The following is a 22,386-nucleotide window of genomic DNA, read 5'->3' on the forward strand; positions in this document are numbered from 1 at the left end:
AATTTAAAGGTGTTTTCCCCTGCATTACTGCACCCTGAGGGAGGCAGACCATGGGTATCTCAGAAAAGAAAGTGACATGCCTGAGGTCACCCAGCAGGTAAATCACACACCCAATATTATCTTTAGGTATAGAGGTGGTATGAGAAATTGGCCTTGGGCTGGTAGGGGAGGGAGCAAGGGGTCTGAGCCCTAGGGGAGTTTCCGCTGTTCTGCTCCATGTCAGAGCCCTGACCCCGATTTGTGCTGGGGACCTGAGGCTCGGTCCTAGGTCCAGGCCTACCTTAACTGTTGACATTTCCTGCTCTAGGCTTCTGAAAGTTTTGAGTTGAAAAGACAAACATAATAACTGCAAACTTACTAAGTACCTACTATGTTCCAGGCACTGTCCTAAATACTCAGAATAACACTTAAATTGTACACCTCTAGCAGGTAGATAGCATTATTTTCATTTTAGATGAGGAACTGAGGTGCAGCAAAATGAAGTCATTTGATGGATATCATCCAGCTCATAAGTATCAAAGATGGCATTTGAACCTATAGCCTGGCTCCAAAATCTGGGCTCCAAACACAACATACAGCCTGTAATCTGTTAGAGGCTCTGAGGGGAAGGGAGCTTGAATGAGATCACACAGGGAACCTACTAGAAACGAGATCTCTGCCCTGCAGGTGGGAGGTTCAATAGAGCAACAAGAGTTGGGTTCAGAGGCAACTCTGGTGCGTCTCTCCAGCACTGGGTGACACAGCCTCCCTGGCCGCCCCAGGAAGAATCCAGAAGTTGCTACACAACACTTTTATTGAGTGAGAAAAATCCCAGGAGGCTGTCTTCCGGAGGTTCTTGAGCCTCAGACCTCAGGAAGTGGGGCCCCCAGGCTGATGACCTATGTTGCCATGCTGAGTTGTAGGTCCTGGGCCCACATTTCTAGGTTGAGGCCTTGCCTGTGGACTCACAGGCCAGGTCTGCAGTCCCCACAGCCTGGTCTTTAGAGGTGGCCCCCTGGGGCAGGTCTGTGTACTTGCGGGCAGAGCCCCGGGACAGATGTGCTGGGTAGCGTCGCCGGTTGGTGTCCATCTTGGAGAGCACCGCCTGGGGCAGGTCCACACGGCAGCGGGCTGCTAATGCTACCAGGTAGATGAGGACGTCACTGAGCTCCTCTTGAAGGGCTGCCCGTTCCTTGGGAGGCCAGGCTTGGGGGCCAAGCTCCGCATCAGGCTTCCACTGACTGGGGGCAGAACACAGATACACATACACACACACACACTTGCTAAGACAATGGGCTCCGCCCCTCACAGCACCCCAGTCCTTGCAGCAATGAAATCCCACTTCCTAGGAACTTCCTCCAGAGAACTCAACCCATCTGACCCTGAGTAGAGTCAGGGTGGGGAAGAGTCCCCAACAAATGATTCACCCAGACCTGTGTCCCTACTGAGCCAGAGTGTTGCAGAGACCATTTCACTTGTCAACTCCCAGTTCTACTCTCCAGCTCGAGCCACTGCTACCCCGGACTAAATCTCAGACCTGGACCACTGCGGAAGCCTGCTAACTCATCACCTACTCTCGCCCAGTACCGGTACCACCTTTTAAAAGCACAAATGAGATCCTGCCCCTCCCCTGCTAAAACTCCCCCAGCTGTGCTTGGAATAAAATCAAAACTCCTGACCACGCCCCCCAGGTCCTGCATGAGCTGACTCCTGCCTCTTCCAAGGTCATTATCCACTGCTCTCTCCAACTCCCCACCTAAAAGCCACCCTGGCCCTTTCTGTCTTGGAAACAGGCCGAACTGTCACTGGGTCTTTGCACTCACCGCTCTCTGACTTGAGAGCACTTCCTCCCCCCATCTTTCCCATGGCTGGCTTCTTCCTGTTATTCAGGTCTCAGCTCAGATGTCACCTCCTCAGAAAAGCCTTCTCCCTGTTCCCTTCTTTCTCATCACCTTGTGTAATTTCCTCATAGAACTTATCACAATTCCTGATTTTTTAAAATTAGTGTGCTTCACCCCATCTTGCCCAACCTACGCCAGCCTCCTCACCGGTCATCCTGCCCTAATTCTTTTGGAGACTACCCACCCTGCAGACACAGTGCTCTTTCTACCACTCAAATCTGGCCAGGTCGCCTGTCCAAAGTCCATCAGTGCCTAACCCCAGCTTTATCATTCAGGGTGCATGTCCCACCCCTCTCTCCCACAGCCCCATCTCTCATTCAGGAAGTATCTACTGAATGTCTATTGTGTGCCAGGCACTTGGAACGCAACGGAAAGCAAAACACATACCAACTCCTTGCTCTTCCTCGAGACTCTTCCGCTGAAGGAGTCTCAGATTCTCCCTGAATTTAACTGGCCCCTTCCCACCTCACGACCTATGCAGATGCCATCCCCCTGCCTGGAATGTCACAGGCAGATCCTCTACAGAACACCTTCCTTTCCACCCCAGAGGCAGAGGTAAAGGAAGGTTGACACCTCCCCTTTATAGACCTGGATCTGCCTTGCAGTTTTCACCCTTTTCTCCTAGGAGACTGGGCGCCCCCTAGATGGCAGGGACTGTCAGTGTTTTCAGTATTCCCAGAATCAGGAACAGAGCCCCGCAGGGAGGAGGGGAATTCGAATCCACGGCTATGGCTGTTTGAAGATCAAAGAAAGCCTCCCTCCCCTCCCCCACAACAAACAGATTCTTCCAGGAAGACTTTCATCTACTCACAAGAGCTCTGCCAGCTCCCCCACTTCTCCCACCAAGGCCAGGAGGAGGTTCCGAGGCTGGTGGAACTGGTCCCAGTCTCTTTCAGCAGCAAACTCAGCATGGAGGCGGCGGCTGGAATAAGAGAAAGGGGTGGAAGCCCAGGTTCCAGGGTTAGGGGATGGGGAAAGAGACGCGGGGTCCGGGCAGGTATCTCAGTGATGTGTAATGGGGGCATAGGTATCGGAGGGTACTCTGCAACTAACTCCTTGGATAGCCTTAAGCAAGTCACGTCTTCTCTATGAACTATAAGAAGGTTGCGCCCCTACACAGACCCTAAACTCCACTGAAACCTAACAATACCCTGTTTTCTTTATTCCATCTCCTGCTGCTGCTTCTGCAGTTTCCTGCCCCCGGTATTTCCCTAGCTCTGCATAGCTAAATTCTTCGATCTTACAGAGATCTTGCAGGTCCACGGGCACTTCCCTGAAGACGTCTTCCTGCGTTTCCTGAGCAAGAAATAATGTCTCCCACCTCTCAATGCCTTTGCCCACGTCCTACCTCCCACTCCGGGAGGGCAGAGGCAGAAGCAGCATCGGACCCGGTATTTCCCCAGGGCTGGTTCTAATATCACTCTCCGAGCGTCACCATTTCCCCCGCCTCCGGTGTGCACAGCTAAGCCCATTTTGCAGCGGAGTTAGAAGGCTCGCCCGGGCTCAGCCAGAAGAGCTGGGACCCGGGCAGAACTGCTAGCCTTCTTCCCAACCACGTGGAGGTACCAAAGGGAGGAAGGGGGCGATTTCCCCAGCCCTGGTTGGGCAAGGACGGCTTACATGTCCTCGAGCGTGGGCTCCGGGCTGAAGCTGAAGGGGCGGGTGGCACCTGTGTCTTCTCCCTCCTTGTCTCCGCGCTTCTCCCCGCCCTTCCCGGACATGTCGCCCACCGCGCTGCAGCCCAGATTGCCCGCGAGAACCCCGCGCTCTGCTCGGAGCCCGCCTCCAGAGGTCCTGACCAATCACAGGCGTTTGCGGAGTCGCAGGAAACACAAAATACTTCTGTGGAGTTTGCTATAGCCCGCCCCTTACCCGGACTGGACCAATCTGAGCGAGCTTCAGGCATGCGCTTCTGGGCGTCTGCCCTCGAATACCTCTGTCTTGGCTAATCCTCCTAAAGGCGTAGGTACCAGATTGCCCCCTGGGAAGAGACAAAGGGTAGAAGGCCGGGAGAACGCAGGCTCATCACTTCCCTTATGGACGCCAGATGGCGCCAAAGCTAAATGGCCGGGTGGGGACGGGAAGGGAGCTCCGTGGAGAACTCCAGAAATGGAGGGTTTAAGCAAGGAAGGGGAATTTATTATAAGGATACAGGAATGTCTCCAAAATACAGCTGGGTCTTAGGAATGAACTGGTCGCTGTTTTAAGCATTTTACATGTTTAATCCTTACAGCAACTCATTTAATCCTTTTATGAGGATTAAACAACCTTATGAGATAGGTGATATCATCATCATCATCATCCCCATTTTACAGATGAGGAAACTGAGACATTGAGTAATTTAACTCAACAGCTAGTAAAGTGGTAGCCAGGTTTCAAATCCAGGCAGTTTGGCCTCAGAATCTGTGTTACTAACCCCTACACCATGTGGCCTCAAATAGTGATGTGTCACCATGAAAACAAATTTTAATATTACAGTACTTAAACATTATGAAAAGTGGGGGCAACTTTAGATTGCATGGTCCAGGGAAGGTGTGGTAAGTACTGTTGGTTATCTACTCAGCTGCCCTTTCCCTTCCTCCAATTTTGCAAAAGAGTTATTTGATTCTGGGGCCTACCCTTCTCTATGTGATCGGTCAGTTTATGAGTGAGCATGTGGCCTACTTCTTGACAATAAAGAGGTAGAGGAAGTCTGTTGGAGACTTCTGGGAAAGGTTCTTCGTTCTTTTTTTTTAAAGGACACAGTATGTTTCTACCTTTGATATTGGTGTGTGAGAATCGGATTGTGAGGAGAGCTAGCCTACAAGCTGGGACTGGTAGGTAGCAAGATGGAAAGGACCTGGTTTGTTGATGACATTGTTGGGCCATTTATTTTTACAAGTTCCAAAAATGCCCCAATTTAGGATTCTGGTTATATAATAAACCCCTTTATTGGTCAAGCCACTTTTAGTTGGGTTTTCTGTTACTTGTTTTTGAGAAAGTGACATTTTAAGCTGAGCAAAAAACAAGGGGAATAGAGTTCCAGGTAGAGAGAACACCAATGCTTAATTAAAGCAGGAAAGGCTTAGCATATTCTAAAGACAAAAAGAATTCTAGTGTGGCAGGAATGTAGTGAGCAAGGGGGAGAGTGGTTGGATATGGTGTTGGAGAAGTAAACAGAGGCCAGATCAGATCAGTTAACCATGAATTTTATTTTATATTTTATTTTGGATTTTAAGTATGACAGAAGCCCTTTGGAGGGTTTTGGGCACGGGAGTCATATAATCAGATTTTGTATCTATGAGCCCTCTGGCTGCTGTGTTAATGAATTCAAGGGAAAAAAATGAATTGGAGGAGACAAGAGTAGAAGCAGGGGGATGAGTAACTACAGTTGTCTAGGCAGGAGATGATGGTGACTTGAGCCAGGCCGATGGTGGGTGAAGATGGAGAGAAGTGGACACATTGGGAACATATTTTGGAGATAGATCTACAGGCTTTGTGGTTTTGAACTAGGGGGATGGGAGAAAGGGTAGAATCAAGCACGGCTTTCAGGTTGTGAGCAATTTGGTGGATTGATGACGACTCATGCTGGGAACAACAAGATGAGGTACAGGATCGAATACAGGTGGCTTCAGGAGTTTGGTTTAGGACAAAGCAAGTTGAAGATGCATGTCACATTGACAGATGGATTTATGAGCCTAAGCTCTAGAGGAAAGATCAGGGCTAGAGATTCATATTTGGTAGTCTCAGCCATTTAAATGGTACTTAAAGTCATGGAATTGGAGAATGATAATACAAGAATCTAAGTAGACAAGACCATGATTTTGGGTACTCTAACATTTAGCCGTTGAGAAGAGGCAGAAGGAAAATTGGCAGAGTGTGCTGTTTTGGAGGCTAAGAGATGAGAGTATTTGAAAATGAGTAGACATCTGATTTGGATGCTGCTGTGCTGTTGGCTGAGATGACACCACAGAATTTAACATTGGATTAGGCAACATGGAAACTAGACATGGGAGATGGGAGGAAAGAGGGGATCCTGGGTAACTCCTGGGTTTCTGGATTGAGTAAATGGATGGATAGTTCTGCCATTTGCTGAAGGGAGGACACAGGAGACCTGGGAGTTGGGGTGAGAGGGAAGATAATGAATTTAGTTTGGGAAACATGGCATCTGAGATGGCTCTAGGACATCCAGATGACGTGCAGCAGGCAGGTGGACATACAAGCCTGAAGTTCAGAGCACTGAGCTGTCTTATGGATCTGGGAACTGAAAGTTTCAGGAGCCAAGTACCTCCCCTAGCACCTTCCTTGGTGTTTGCTAAGCTTCTCCAGACTCTTAAAAAAAACACCCCAAATCTGTTACTGGAATATAAAAGACGCTTGGAGAACAGCTTTTTTCAGGAGTCCTCTGCATCTCAGATGTTTGAAGAGTCAGGGACCAGGACTTCTAGAGCTCACAGGTCACATGGTCCTTGGAGATCCACAGGAAGGAGGCACTCTGTCCGGACTGCCTCTGTCCTCCTCCCAGGACATCCCTGGCTGGGCTGCAAGGCTCTTGTGAAGCATCCTGCAGGGACATCCAAATTCTTTGCTTCACAGCATCATCCTCTGAAGACCAACCAAACCCAGCTCCAGCAGAGCATGGAGTTGGGGGGCAGGGGAGGCCCTCATGAGGGAGAGGGAAGGAACCTGAACGTGACTGGCCCCATCACCTGGACTTCTCATCCCAGGCTCCTCCCGGACCCTCACCCCCCATCCAGTCAGTTTTCTCCATTCTCCTCAGAGAAATCTAGGCAACCTGACCTCCCAGCTTTGGTCACGGCCTCAGAGTGCTTGGTTTTGTCTTTTGGTCCATGTTTGTGATTAGCTCTTTCGAAGCCTATCTGCCACCCCCAGAGATGAGGTGCCCTCGTTCCCCCAGTGCAGGCTAATAAATGTTTAATGACAGGAAGGCAGGCTGGGACAGGCACGCGTGCTCATGCATACACATGCCCTTCTGCTACCCAAAAGAATTTGGCCACCTTCCCACTAGAGCCACGCTGTGCAACTGCTCCCTGTAAGGTTTGTTGGAGTGGAAGAGGCAGCAGGAGCTGGAGAACAAAGTAGCAGAGGCCCATAGCTGGGTGGGGGACCTGGGCCAGTCAGAGATCAGAGACAACAGAGTGTGATGGGTAACTAGAGTTCCGTGACTGGGACCCCAACCAATGCCCTTGGGAATTTTCTCTTCTTTGAGCCTAGATTTCCTGTCCGCACGATGGCCTTCAAGGACCCTTCATATGTATGCTGGGAGCACAAGGACAACACGTATTTGTTCAGGGGTGTATCCCAACCTATCACAGTGCTGTTCTAAAAGGAGATGGAGCCATAGGCCTGGTTGGTTTTGAACTGGGAGATGGGAGGAAGGGTATTGCTATAATTAAAAATATTCGTTCTTATTAAATGTTTCAGGGGGAGTCATGACAGAGGCTTTTAGGAATCTCTAGCTCTGCCCATTCAGGATGAGTCGTCGCCAGCACTTTTAGAAGTCCTTCCCAACTTACACAGCTTTATGTCCCCTACACACATGCTGAAACACAGTGAGATAGTTCTCACTCTCTCCTTTCCTGCTTTTGCTCATGCAGCTCCCTCCATCTGGAATGCCCATCCACCGTCTCTGCTTATCTAAATCTAAATTTCACCCATCTTGTAGAGCCCTGCTTCAAAGCCACCTCCTCTGGGAAGCCTTCCTAAATTTCCTCCAAAAGGAAATACCTTGGTTTTCTGTAGCACTTCATCCACTCTAGCTCTCATAGCACTTACCACTTTTCATCTGTTTGGGAGTGATGGGTGTCCCCGTTCTAGATCTCCCCCTAGACTGGGTCTGCTGGAGAACAGAAGCAGTGTCACGCTTTTGTTTTCCCAGGGCCTGGTACTTGAGTAGATCAAAGAAATACTAATTTATAGGAGCATGTCTCATGGGATCCCCTCCATGACTTCCCTACTGTAGGTATGGCTGCACCTGTTACAGATGAGGAAACTGAGGCCCAGAGACTTGTCTGAGATCATCTAGAAAGGCACAGGCTGAAGCTCACTGGCACTTCTCAAGCAAGTGAAAGGAGTCTCCCACTGCAAGGAAGTAAAGGAGGCCGCACACACCATGTGCTTGGTGTGTGCTGGTCACCTTGTCACTGCCTTTCCTTTTGCCCTCTGTCCTTTCTCTTCATCTTCCTCAAACTTCAACTCCCCCCACCCTCCCGCTTTTTCTTTTCTTCCTTTGGCAAACCTAAATCTGGGTGTTAAATCCCCTGGTCCAGGATCAGGGAAAACACGAGAAAACTCTCCACTTTGCCAGACTCTAAATCTATCATTGAGATTTAGATTCATTTTATAAGACTGTAAAAGATTAAGAATTCCAAGGACCCAGACATTCACCAGAAGAATTTTCAACAAAATCCTTTTTATTTATGTCACTAGAAATTACTTTATTGATTGAATCACCAGGAATTTTCAGCACAAGATCTAACATCTTAATGACCACCAAGGCCTGGGCTCTGGGGTTTGCTCTGTCTCTCCCAGTCCTTAAAGGGGTTTAGAGGGAGAGACGTCATTAACAGAGACCAAGTCAGATGCTTGCAGGTTCTCCTTTCCCAGTCATTGGACAAGCTGCTCAATTCTTGTCCAGAGCAGGAAAGACAGTATTTCAGAAAAATCTAATAAAAATTTGACATTGCATTAGAAGATCTCTCTTAACAATTTATATTTATCAACAGTATTGGTCCAAACTTATTTGCTTCTGATCTAAATTTTTTTGCAATTTACTTTTTTTGGTACGGAATTTTAATAATCTCACTCCCTGTGCAGAAATGAATCAATTCCAGTGCCAAGAAAAATCCCTCAAACCAGAAGAACCTCATCTTGCTATTATTGGAAAAAGGAAAGAGGTCTTTCTGCTCCTCCTCTACTCTAGCGTTCAACAAATCTTCCCCTGAAGTCCAAATGTGCAGCTTATGATGGGCTGATTCAAATTACCTAGAAAGGGCAACTGTGGAACTACTATGCAGGCAGCCTTCTTTGGAAATTTCTTCTTAAAATCAACTCTTGACGATCATCCATAATTGTGTACAAAGGCTCTACGGTCCAAACAACTTCTGCTATTCCATTTCATGAGCTCGTCTCGGAAGAGGCATTGGAATTGTCCGGAGCAAGAGCAGTAGCAGTGGCCCCACGAGGTAGAACCTCAATAACTCGAGGCTTGTCAATAATCCGGGCCGTCCGGTTTCCCTTTTCCACGATGCCGACGATCCATGCTTGGTGACCCTCCCCATACTTGGAAGATTTTATTTCAGAACAAAAGCGAGCAGCCTGTTCCCTGGGCAGACAAATCAGTAATCCCCCAGAAGTTTCTGCAGAGGTTCCTTGGAGGAGTCCAAAGCGCCCACTGGCCTTGCTGATGGCAGCCATCTTGGCAATGATTGGCAGATTGTGAATGACAAAGGACACCTCATTTCTTTGTTGTTTTGCAAGGTTCTGGGAGTGTCCCAGAATGCCGAAGCCCGTGATATCGGTGGCTGCATGGGCGTTAAACGTGTGCATTAACCCAGCAGCCGTTCTGTTGAGGGTAGCCATATTGAACATGGCTTCCTGATAGGCCAGCTCCACCTCTTCTCTGGAAACCACCATCTTGATCTTATTCCATCGTTCAGGATTATCCAGCCATTGGTGGGCATTGACAGCCACTTGGGTTCCTAAGGGTTTGGTTAACACGAGCACGTCCCCCACAACGGCACTGTCGGGCATTATGAATTCATTTGGCTGACACACCACCGTGGCCACGCCACCCACGATGATCCAGGGGTTTACCACCGTCTGTCCCCCCGTCACCGCGGTCCCGCCTTCCTCCGCGGCGTCGCGAAAGCCTTTGACCATCAAGGGCGTGATCTTATCTCGTTCCTCCTCGGTCATACTCTGGCTGATACTGAGTAACATCAACATGTTGTCACATTCGGTGATGCCCATGGCGTAGAGGTCACTCAGCACGTTGGCACAAGCGATGCGCCCCATCATGTAGGGATCTTCCACCAACGGGTAAAAGAAGTCCGTGGTCTGCACGAGCGACAGGCCTCCGTGCCTCAGGGGGATGACACAGGAGTCCATGCCGATGCCCAGGGCTGGGAAGGTCGGGCTGGGGTCCGCCTGGAGCGGCAGGCCGGCTTCCTGGGCCGCCTCTTCATGGCCGCCCAAGGCCCGGCCCGGCGGGGGCCGCTCGTCCGGCCGCGTGAGTCCCGCCAGGAGTTTGAGCAGCGTCTCCTGGGGGACCTTGCAGCCTCAGCCCTTCATGCCGGAGAAGCCCGTCAGCCGCCAGCTCGGGCTGAGGCCCAGCGCCTGGGGCTCGAAGGGCCGGTAGCTCGAGAAGCTACGACCCAGAGACAAGCCCGCTGGAGCCGCGGAGCCTTCCGCCGCCGCCGCCATCGCCTCCCCGCCGGCGCCTGGGGCCGCGGCTCCCGCCATCACGCCTGCCCAGCGACGAGGGGAAAAGAGGCCAAAAGAGGACAGTATTCCAGTTAATACTGAGTGAATATCGAGTAACAAGTCAGATGTTACCACAGAGAGTCTCCCCGGGCTCGACTCGCGCCGCCAGGATCCGAGAACGCCGCGCGGTCCTGGCCTTCCTGAGGGAGGAACCCACGGCCTCCCCTATTTATACCGCTGATGATGGACAGCCGTTTCATCCAATGACGATGTTGCCGCTGAGAGGCGGGCTTCCTTTGGTCTAAAACACCGACGTATTACAAATCTACCACCAACTTGTGAAATCGGCCCCGGCGAGATTACAGAACAAGTACTTTGGTTCGCTCCCCGGGTTGTAATTTAAACGATCTCGTGGGCGTGGCTGGCAGAACTCTTGTCCCGCAGGGGCAGTTTACTGAGCACAGCATTTTGAAACACGAGGGAAGATCCGTCTCTTGCGAAACCTCACGCCGGCCAGAATTGTCCCAGGGTCGCTTGACAGCGCATGTGATCAATCCAGGGTAGGAAAATAGCCAATGGAAAAAAATCGGAAAGAATAATGAGAAATTAGATATGAAGTTACTGCCATTAAGTAAGCAAACTGCAGCATCACAATAATGAAATGTTAAATGGGCTTGAAAGAGTTTTAGGACTCCAGATCCCTGCCTGTGTTCTGGTGCTGTTTCCACCAGCAACTCTGTGAGTCGTGTTCCCTCTGCCCGTATTAGTTGACTCATCTGGACAGCAAACTAGCCTACCTAGGTCTCTTCTATTCTGAAGTTTCTGTGTCTCTTTAAATTACTATATATGAGAATCTGTGATGTATCCATGAGGGACAGTTTGTCAATATCTATTAAAATTATAACTGCACGTAATACCTTTGACCCAGCAGTTCCAATTCTAGGACTCGGTCCTACAGACGTACTCACCAGCCTCAGTGAGAAATGGTATGTTATTTATTGCTGTGTTGTTTGTGATAGCAACAAACTGGAAACAACTTAGATATTTGTCCCTTCTGATTAAAATAAATTGTGATACGTTTATATAACGTGCTTCTGAAAAGAATGAGAAAAGATTAATGTAATTATTTTGATATAGTTACAGTTCTAATAGGCACAGTCCTAAATGGTTTACATATATTAACTAATTTAATTATCATAAAACGTTTTGAGTTAGGATTCCTTCCACATACAAATAAGGGATATAAGGCACAAAGAGATTAAATGACCTATTCAAGGTTACAGCCAGTTGAGAGTGGAGCTAGATTTGTACCCAAAATATCTGCTCCTGAGTCCACCAGGATACTGCCTGTGATGTTGGTTAAGAGAAATAAGCAAGCTTCAGAACAGTGTGTATAGAAATCTATTTGTTATAAAAGGGGTAACTATATGCAAAAGCATATTTCTGGAAGGGTAAGTTCCAGAAACTGGTAATATTGATTGCCCTGGGGAGGGAATGAAGTGGTTAGGGTATGGGAGATTTTTCATTGTATTGTCTTTTTGTTCCTTTAACATTTGGAACTTTAAAGAGAACATTTTTAAACATTTGAATGTTTTACATACTTAAAAAAAAAAAGTAACTGCCTATGGGAGTACAAATTGGTGCATTTTGGAAAAGAGTTTGACCTTAACTGATAAAGTCGCACATATGCAAACCTATGAATTCCACCCAAAGGAGGAATGCCTCAGCAATTCTACGAATAGGACATGCTCTAGGGGAAATCTTACATGGATGCCCCAGGAGATACTACATACGAGAAGGTGAGAGCTCTGGAGATGGATTGCACAACAATGGGTATGTACTTAGCACTACTGAACTGTGTTAAAAATGGTTAAGATGGTAACTGTTATGCAATGTGTATTTTGCCACAACAAAAAATACGAAAACCTTCAGGACATACTTATGGATCTTCTAGTACATCATTCATTACATTTGGTTTTGATTAGTGCACAATACAGTATTAAGGCACGGAGTGAATTGGAAGGAACTTGAACAATAGAGTTAGACTAAGTTGCAATTTTAGCTCACCTAATGACCTTGGGTGAATTATCTAACCTCTAGGAACCTCAGTTTCATTGCCTATAAAATACATGCCAGATAGGAATGCTATATGAATTAAGTTTTAAAATGTTTGTCAAGCACCTAACACAATTCTTGGCTGACAGTAAACTCAAAATAAATGGTAGGATGTATGATCATACAGTGCTATTAATATGGACAGAGAGACTGGAATTTAAATTCTCAAAACATAACATCTTGGAAAGTTTGTTATAAAAACAAATCCATTTATTTCCCTTTAAAGCAAAAAAGAATAATTATAGCAGCAACACACTGGAAATAACCCAAGTGTCTGTTAACAGGGGAATACGTAAATAAATGTGGTATAATCACACAGTGGAATATTATTTACCTGTGAAAATGAATTAGAGATATAGGCATCAATATGGATAATCTCAAAAACAAAATGTTGGGAGTAAGAAGCAAGTTACAGAATAATACATAAACTAAGATGCTATTTATATAAAGCTCAACAGCAGGCAAAGCAATAATATATTGTTAAGAGATACATACATAAACGATAAAACATCTTTAAAAGGTAAGGGAGTGAATGATTAACAAAATTTAGCATAGGGATTACTTCTGAGGACGGGCCCATAGGGGATTTCTGGGTTATGTTAAATTCTGTTCCATGGGCTGGGTGATAGTCTCATATGGGTGTTCTTTAAACTGTACACATATATTTTCCCACACTCTTTCTAAATAAGCTATATTTCAACATTTAAAAAAAGAACACACTATATTTCAGAATCAAAAATGCAAAAAAAAATGAGATCGTGAAAAAGCAATCGATATGGAAGCAAAAGACCTCTGGATTTTGTATGACCTCTGGATTTGCTATCAGTGAGCTGCCTGGCCTAGAGGAAGTTACATAACCTCTCTAAACCTTAGTTTCCACTTCTGTTAAACGAGGGTGGGTCATAAAACCTCAACTATGAAAAGTTCTTTGCAAAATGTTTGACACATGGTACATGGGAAGGCTCCTCGTGTCACGAAAGGAAAAACAAAAACATTTTATCCCACCCATAGTCCCCTCACTTGGGTTAAAAAGTGACCAGATCAGGTGCTCCTGGTTATATGCTCTCTTCGTTCTTTGTACTTTTCCTTCTCAGCATTGAGTACAGTTTGTAATCCTTTATTCATGTGATTAGACCGTGACTGTCTGCCCCCACAAATCTCTGAGCTCCACAGGGCAGGGGCTGCTCTGTTTTGTCCACCCTGCTTTCTCTGGCACTTTACCTGGCAGGAACATTTGTTGAATGAGTACATCATTTTATACAGTACACTTTGCTGGCACATGTGATGAGCCATGCATGGTACCCAGCATCTCACATTTATTTTCCTCATTTTATCCTCAAAGCAGCCGTGACAGGTTAACAATATTATCTTCATTTTACAGGTGAGGAAACTGAGGTTCCAGGTAAGTTAAATCTTGCACAGGTGTCACCATATGGGACTCAACCTGTGAGAATGCACGTCCAGGCCTGTAGGATCTGAAGGCTGGAGTTCTAGCCCTCATCTTGGGGGCCCCTTGATAATTCTAACACCCCCCACTGTATCCTTTGAGCAAGTAGGACTCTCTGGGGTGGGGGGAAGGTTTTCATCCATATGCTTCCCTGTTGCTTCTACTTGGAAGAAATGTTCACTTGGAAGTCACAAATTTGCCTTGGCCAGTGACCAACCCACTGGGCTCAGAAGAAGTTCACGTGCCTTTGATCAGGAGTGCCACATGTGGGTGTTTTTTTTTTTATTGCTCTTTTTTAAAAAAAAGATTTTATTGGGGGAGGGGAACAGGACTTTATTGGGGAACAGTGTGTACTTCCAGGCCTTTTTTCCAAGTCAAGTTGTCCTTCCAATCTTAGTTGTGGAGGGTGCCATTCAGCTTCAAGTTGTTGTCCTTTCAGTCTTAGTTGTGGAGGGCGCAGCTCAGCTCCAGGTCCAGTTGCTGTTTCTAGTTGTAGGGGGCGCAGCCCACCATCCCTTGCGGGGACTCGAGGAATTGAACCGGTAACCTTGTGGTTGAGAGCCCACTGGCCCATGTGGGAATCGAACCGGCAGCCTTTGGAGTTAAGAGCATGGAGGTCTAACCACCTGAGCCACCGGGCTGGCCCCATGTGGGTGGTTTTTGCGATGGTATCGTGGGCATTCGAAATCATCTTTTTTATCTTCTTGCTTTTCACTGAAACATCCACTGAACTACACTTACCATTTGGGGTAAAGTGTGTGGGCCAAAGATTGCAAAGGTAAAAGCCTGGAGGTGGGGGTGGGAGAGCAGGCAAAGGAGAAGGAGGAGGGTTTTTACAGAATAAGAGGAGCTGAGTACAGGCCCGTCATTTGTTTTTCACATACAACAAGAGCATTGGAGCTAGGGCTAGTTATAGTTTTTTCCCCCCGAGTATGACAATAATTTAGAGTTATACCACTACAGTTTCAGGTTCAGTATACTTTGTTTTCTATTAAAAAATGCATCCTAATTATAGTTTACATACAATATTATATTAGTTTCAGGTGTACAACATAGTGATTCAACATTTATATGCTTTATGAAGTGATCACAAGTCTAGTAACCATCTGTCACTGTACATAGTTATTATGCTATTATTGACTCTTGTAAATTTGTGCTTCTTAATCTGCTTCCCCTTTTTTGACCAATCCCCCACCCTCTTCCTCTGGCAAACATCAGTTTGTTCTCTGTACCTATGAGTTTGTTTCTGTTTTGTTTTATTTGTTTTTGTTTGTTAGATTCCACATATAAGCACATATAAGTGAAATCATATGGTGTTTGTCTTTCTCTGTCTGACTTAGTTCAGTTAACATAATACTCTCTAGGTCCATCCATGTTATTGTAAATGGCAAGATTTCATTCTTTTTTATGGCAGAGGAATAAAGTAATATGAATAGGTATGCATTTATGGCCATTTAATTTATTTTTTTGTATTTCTCTGTTCCTTCTCTTGCTCTCTTTTCTTGTACATTTATGACTTTCTTTAGTGATTTGTTTGAGTTCCTTTTTTTCTTTATTTTTGTGTGTATCGATTACAGGTTTTTGGTTTGTGGTCACCATAAGATTCATATATAACAAACTATATTTATAGCAGTCTGTTTTAAGTTGATGGTTGTTTAAATTCAGTGCATTCAAAAAGCACTGCTTTCTTTTTACTCACCCCACAGTTGTTTTTTTACATATTTTATATCTCGCACGTGTGTAGTCACACAGGCTCTTACTCCTTTTGTCTTTTAACCTTCATACTAGTTTTAAAATTGGTTGATCCACTATGTTTACTAAGCGTTTGCCTCTATCAGTGAGATTTTTTTCTATATTTTCTTATTTTTAGTTTTGGCCTTTTCTTTTCCACTGAAAGAAGTCTCTTTAACATTTCTTTTAATGCCGGTTTAGTGGTGATAATCTCTTTTTAGCTTTTGCTTGTCTGGGATACTTGTTTGGTTTTGTTTTTCAAGGACTATTTAATAAGATAGATAACATATATTTTTCTAACATGTACTTTTATATTACTGAAGCTAAAGCAAAACATCCTGTTCATTGTGTGAAAAGGCCTGCTTTCTGAGTATACAATGAGTGCAATGAAAAAAATGCTGTAATTATAATTTCAGACTTTGGAATTTGAATAGGTGCCAGTGTTCTCGCCTGTTTTCACACGGGAAAAGAAAATTCCATGGAAAATAATTTGAAGCTTGGACAAAAGTCCCGTAGCTGTATTCGTAGAGTCTTCATGATTCAGATGATACAAGGGAAGCTTCCATTCAACCTTTTAGGGGAGACATTTCAGCTCGCATGATGTCGTCCAGCAGGTGGCAATCACAGTGCAGGAGTGAAGACGTTTCTTTACATAATAGTTATCCCAGAGTCCTACTTCTGCTGCCACCGCTGGCTCCCCTGTATTCAAGTCCACACCCACAAGGTGACCTGATTCTACTTGAACTTTAACTAGTGGTTCCTGAAGGTCAAAAGCAAGAACCTTGGGAATACGGAGTAATGCATCAGCAAATGCTTGAACTCCAAGTTGGGCTCATATTTAACCAGGCCTTCTGCCATTGCACCTGGAACTACACAACTACTATCAATAGCATTTTTAACAGCCCTCAAGAATCTTTGATTTTTGGGTGTGTGTGCTTATTTGGGCCTTTGACAGAATGAGGATTGTTGTATTTCTCAATATACGTGAACTTCTCCCAGTGTATACTCATGGACGAGTCCTGCATGTCCCAAACCATCAGATTTAGGTCATCAAAAGAATTTAGAGCTAACCCACCACTAGCAAGAGTCAGCCTTTCCATATTTCTCCTTTTAGCTCAGCGCAGACTTGAAGACTCTATCGTCAATGAATTTTCTTTCAGCTTTTACTAGTTTTTCTGTTCTGCACTCATAAAAAAGCCAGTATTCACTTCTGTTTTGTCATCTTCCAATGACACAGTACACGTGAGGACGTATACATTCATTTATAATCTGGTCAGGTATAACGATTATTTGATTTTCTCATTTTACTTATTAGGGATACATATCAGGTTACCATCACCACAAAAATGAACCTACTTATTTCACAGTATGAGACTGGGAAGACTTTAGAGAGCACCCTTAAATTGAAATGGATAAGTATACTGCTGTTTCTAACATCTAGGATTTTGGTATAGGTGTACTGTACCACCAGACACACACCAAATGTGACACACACCTCTGTTAAGACATCAGGCAAACTCAGCAAGAACTTTAGTATGTAGAGATGTTCTGGCCATATCTACAAGTATTTCCCTGTCCATTTCTTAGCTTACTTTGACTTGTTCCAAATATATGGTCACAGGATATAAAGTACAGTGTAGGAAGTATAATCAATAGTATTGTAACAGCTATCTACAGTGTCAGATGGGTAGTAGACTTGTTGGGGTGATAACTTCGTGAGCGGTGTAAATGTCTACTCATTATGTTAAGTCCAGCAACCATCTGACACCGTCCCCGCTGTCACAGTATTACTGACTATATTCCCTATGCTGTACACTACATCCCCATGACTTATGTTTTATACCTGGAAAATACTTTAGTAGGTTCAGTACACTTTTAATTAATTTTTTTCACATTACAAAGTCAGTCTGTTGTCATTGTAGAAAAATCACCAAATGCAGCTTAATAAGAAGAAAGAAGGTGAAAATAACTTGAATCCCTCCTCCCAGAGAGAAGTGCTATTAACACCTGGGCTGAGTGTATTTTAGACAAGTTTTCTTCATGTACAAGGAGAGTCATTACCTTTCACTGAACTCCAGGGGGCGCCCTGCCACTCCAAGCTGCGTGGAGCAGTGTACTGCGTGCTCTGCGTATTACATATACTTTCAAAAAAACAAGACAAAAATGGGATCATCCCATTTATTTCTAGTAATACATAAAATAATGGCTGAACAACATCTGGCATGTAATAATAGATGCTCAACACCCCGCCCTCACCCGGGGTTCATTCACAAATATTTATTGAAGGCCTCCTTTGTGCGGGCCACTGCTCTCCATACTGGCGCTACCGTAAAGAACAGAACAGACAGAAACCCCTGTCCTCAGGGAGCTGACCTGCTCATGGAGAGAGATAGCAATAGATAGGGCCAATCATTTGTTAGTTAGGGATAGATACTAGGGAGAAAAATGAAGTCTGGAGAAAGGAGGGTAGGAGTGCGCATTGCATGATTGCAGCCAGGGGCGGCCCGACTGAGAAGGGGACTTGAAAGTAAAGGTCCGAGTGAAGAGGGGAATAAGCCTGCAGATATCTGGGAAAGAACGTTTCAGGCAGAGAGAATGGCAGTGCCAAAACCCTGAGGCAGGAATGCGTCTGGGGTGTTCTAGAACAACAGATAATGGTGCGCAGTGAGAAGGGAGCGTTGTAGGAAATGAGGACAGACAGATGTGGCACAGGGTGAGGGAGGTGGCACAGGACACAGGTCACGGTAGGACTGACGTAATCTGACCTTGCGATAGATTTTAATCTGCAGCCAAACCCCAGAGGTCCCAAACCTTTTCCATTGGTCTGAGCCCCTAGGACTCTGGGCCAACGTCCAGGTCATTGCCCCATCACATGTCCCTGGCCAGGGCCTGACCCAGTTCCAAATGCCCACCTCTCTGGACTTGCCCGATGGGGCTTCAGCAACAGGCTCTGCCTCAGAAGACTTGAGAAACGACACCCATGGCCACAGCCTTTAACACAGTTAACCACCTTCCATCATCCCAAGTGGCAGGAAGCTTCAGCTTTGCATCTGGAGCAAGTGTGAGAAACACTGGTGAGTCACCTCTCTCATAAGAATGAGAGAGAGAGAGAGAGAAACTCAAAGTGATGGCAGAGGTCAGGGAGGGGGGCATTGGAGGCAGAGAGAGAAAATGAGAGGGTGGCTTTGACGGGGGGAGGGAGAAAGTCTTGTGATAATCTGGGGGAGAGCATTGCAGGCAGAGGGACACCCAGGGCAAAAGCCCTGATGGAGCAAGCCTGATGTTGCGACCTGCACAACACAAGCCGTGGGAAGGCGAGGGAGGCCGAGGGTTAAACTATCTTAAAGAGACAGAGACTCAAATATAGTTAAATCACAGAGGACTGAGGGACTCGCAGCCTCAAGGGACTGGAGCCCCAATTGGGTTGTCCTGGGTATTTATTGATTTCTTACAATAAGCATCACTTGATTAGAGGCAGGGTCTGTGAAATTTTCACACCACATCATAAAAATTCTTCCAATTCCCAGATATCTGTCACAAAGCAACTGATGCTCAAGGTCCCCAGGCGACTAAGGTGGGTGTGTACAACCCCCTGGGGGAGCAAGTCTCAAAGTAAAACCATCCCATGAGCTAAGCAGGAAGAGCGATATCTTATCGCTCTAAGAAGTCTTTTGCACAAAGATTGTCAGGACAACAACTGGGGCATGCATTAGCAGCTTCCCATAATGGTGAGGAGGAGGGGTATGGCTACCTCCTGACTTTTATTATGTTAACTCATGGGGGTCCCAATGGGGTCCCGTCTGGCTTAAGTCGTTCCTCCCATGAGGAAACTTGCTGCAGACCCTGCTTACAGGGACCAAATAGGGAGACTTAGGATAAATGAACTCAACCCCAAAGAGGGACAATCCCGCAGAGTCTTCTTTCCCTAAGGAAAGATTGGAGGGGACAAATGGCTAGGCTGCTGTGTGACCACATGATATGTTGGAGAAACTGAACGGAGATCAGAGTTCAGTGTGGTAGGTGACGGGGGGAGCAGGAAGAGGTGAAGTCAGAGGCCATGAAAGGCCAGAGAAGTAGGACCTGTGGGCCACAGGAAGGCCTTGGATTTGGCTCTGGGTAAGATAGGAACTGTTGAAGGGTTTAGACCAGAGGGCGAGGTTGAATGGGGTTGGGGGGCTGGATGCAGAAAGACATGAACGGGCTCCTGCAAAAACCCAGGGGAGAGAAGATGGTGGTTGCCAGGTGGTTAAATTGGAGATGGTAAGAGGTGGTCATCTTCTGGATAGTTTTTGAAAATACAGCCAAATGATTTCCTGATGGATTGGATGCAAGATCTGATGGGTCCTGTGAAGGATTTTTGGACTTTTTGTCCTGAAAGAAAGAGGAAGCCACGGGATTGGTTTTAAGCAGGGGGATGACATGGTTGTATTTGTTTGTTTTCTTTTTTGATGCCCGGGGATGGGCCTGCCACTCCAGCACCATCCATTTTCAGGGCTAGCTGATTCAGTAGGTGGGTTGTTACATACACCTTAATAGTTAGTGTATTTGTGTTTTTGAAAGATCGCTCTGGCTGTTAGGTGGAGAACAGACTGGAGGGGCAGGATGCCACAGAAGACCAGTGAAGGATGGTGGTGGCTTGGACTAGGGTGGAGGGGTGGGCAGAAAACAGCACAGCTCTCCTGCCTCCCAGCATTTGCACAGAATGCTCTCCATCACCCAAAAGCCCTTTATTCTCAACAAACCATATTATCTTCAAGACTCCGGAAGTCCCTCCGCTGTGATTCCATAACCCTGGGGTTTCCTCTGTTCTAGCATCTATCAGGCTAGGTTTTCTCTGACATCTGTGAGCTCCTCACAGCTGGGACCAGGCCTCACTAATCTCCACAGCCCAAGGTCCAGTATGCAGTCCGGGACAGAGAAGGCCTAAGAGAGCATGTACTGAGTGAATAAATGGAAAGAATGTAAATGAGGGGAAAGATCAATACCCTGACATTCAGAGCTCGCCAAAGCATTGCAAATCCTTTCTTATGATTGTTTTCTGATTATGAAAGCAATATGTGAGGAGAGCTAAACACACAATGCGATATATAGATGATGTACTACAGAATTGTACACTTGAAACCTATGTAACTTTACTAACCACTGTCACCCCGATAAAGTTTAATTGAAAAAAAAAGCAATTTGTGCTCTTTATAAAAAAAAAACACACTGCAGCTATATATCATAGCATGAAATTCCCCAAAACCTCATCCTCCATACTCTACAGATAACTCAAGACAACTCTGGAATCTAGAAATAACTATGCAGAGTTAAATAAATATCCTCCCCCAATTTGTTTTAATCTGTACACTAAAAAATGAAATGTTTAAGAGGCAGAGATGTGGGAGAGAAAGAAGCTGAGAAAGACAGACTTCCTGCATAGCAGACAAATCAGATGTGACACACACAGTTTTGTAATTTGCTTTTTTCCTACTTGCATTATCATGACATTCTTGCTATGTTAGTACATGTAAATCTACCATATTTTGTTAAAGGCTGAATAGTATTTTATAAAATGGATGTATTTAATCGACATAACCAAATTCCTATTATAGCTGGATATTTAATTAATTCTCTGCCCTTTTTTAATTAAAAGATTTCTTTGAACATTCTTGTTGAATTTATTTTGAGACACCGGACTTTAGGAGGGTAGTTGAAGCACGCGTTTTCCTGAATTTGAGATTGTGTCTTACGGGGAGTACTAGGTATAACTGAGGCTGTTCAGCCTGAAAGAGAAGAGTAAGAGTTGACATGAGCTGAGCCCTGTTCAAATTTCTGAAGAAGCTTCCAGGTGGGGAAGAGAACAGATTTGTCCTGGGCATTTCTACAGTGCAGAACCAAGTCTAAAACATATTAGGTCGGTGCAAAAGTAATTGCAGTTTAAAAGGTTAATTGCAAAAACCGCAATTACTTTTGCACCAACCTGATAGAAGTCACAACAAGGCAAATTGGCATGTTACCCAAGAAAGCATTTTCCTACAGGCAGAGCTTCTGGAGACACAGTGGATCCCCTTGAGAAGTCATGAACACCTCAGCTCTGGAAGAGTGTCAGCAGGGCCTGCTTGGAGATTCAGTACAAGGTAATATATAAGAGAGGCTGGAGAGGGATGAAGGAGGTGATATTTAGGGGTCCCTGTCAAATCTGAAATTGTTACCACACTTCTAATCGAAGGTATCAGAAAGGATGGCACGGAGAAGTTGGCATGATGCTGTAGAGAACTAGGGAGATTTTGACAAGTGGTGATGTGGAATGCACGTTCCGAGCCAAGGGGATAAGTCAATGAGAGACTGAGGAAGAAAAGTAGGAAGGGAGTCTAAAGAAAGTTTGGGCCAAGATATGGAATAAGGTTGAGCTTTATCCCAGGTAACGAAGAACTTTTGGTGTTTGCGCTGCAATCTCTACTTGAGAACTACATCCCCTTCCAGGGGTTGAGAGTAAGGTAGCCAGATGCTGGTTTGTATTTCAGATGTGACCCTGTTCCCTTGGTGGCAGCTGATTACTGTAGGGTGGACACTTGACTCCAGCTGGCCCAGTCGGATTCTCCCTTCCCAAGAGTGTGGAAATTCAGAGATCTTAGCCTCCATGGTCTTTTCTGTTACATATATGTAAAGTTGGAATGCGTTTGCCCATGTGTCCTGCACAGAATGGAGGACATGTGGAGCCCTTTCCAGCCACCTGGAAGATCTGATTGTATTGGGGTTCCTCTGGGGGCTTCATGATATCCTTTAATCGAATTTATTCTTTTGGTT

The 22,386-nt window shown here is 45.7% G+C and overlaps 3 protein-coding genes and 1 pseudogene across 9 annotated transcripts in view; 1 reads left to right on the forward strand and 3 right to left on the reverse strand.

Annotated features, from left to right (window-relative positions):
* Positions 1–775: 775 nt before the first annotated feature.
* DCTPP1 (dCTP pyrophosphatase 1) lies at positions 776–3,676 on the reverse strand. Its single transcript, XM_019717263.2, has 3 exons — positions 3,501–3,676; positions 2,692–2,802; positions 776–1,220 (listed from the first exon to the last, which is right to left on the reverse strand). Exons 1-3 carry the CDS (start codon positions 3,599–3,601, stop codon positions 920–922), a joined length of 513 nt encoding a protein of 170 aa, XP_019572822.2. The 5' UTR covers positions 3,602–3,676; the 3' UTR covers positions 776–919.
* Positions 3,677–8,272: 4,596 nt separating this feature from the next.
* On the reverse strand, positions 8,273–10,733 carry SEPHS2 (selenophosphate synthetase 2). Its single transcript, XM_019717254.2, has one exon. It carries the CDS (start codon positions 10,341–10,343, stop codon positions 8,997–8,999), a length of 1,347 nt encoding a protein of 448 aa, XP_019572813.2. The 5' UTR covers positions 10,344–10,733; the 3' UTR covers positions 8,273–8,996.
* An 11-nt stretch (positions 10,734–10,744) lies between these two features.
* ITGAL (integrin subunit alpha L) overlaps positions 10,745–22,386 on the forward strand; it is a 56,453-nt gene continuing 44,811 nt past the window's right edge. For 4 of the 7 annotated variants that reach the window (XM_019717252.2, XM_074322975.1, XM_019717253.2 and 1 more), the window contains exons 1-2: positions 18,181–18,671; positions 21,619–21,716. The gene's annotated coding sequence lies outside the window, so the exon portion shown is untranslated. Of the gene's footprint in view, positions 10,865–12,017; positions 12,138–18,180; positions 18,672–19,124; positions 19,172–21,618; positions 21,717–22,386 lie in introns of those variants that run through there. The other 3 variants (XM_074322973.1, XM_074322974.1, XM_019717250.2) reach the window with 3 other exon arrangements.
* Positions 16,164–17,766, reverse strand: LOC109437809 (T-complex protein 1 subunit zeta; annotated as a pseudogene).

Source organism: Rhinolophus sinicus, linkage group LG18 (genome assembly GCF_036562045.2).
Source record: "Rhinolophus sinicus isolate RSC01 linkage group LG18, ASM3656204v1, whole genome shotgun sequence".
Classification (NCBI taxonomy): Eukaryota; Metazoa; Chordata; class Mammalia; order Chiroptera; family Rhinolophidae; genus Rhinolophus; species Rhinolophus sinicus.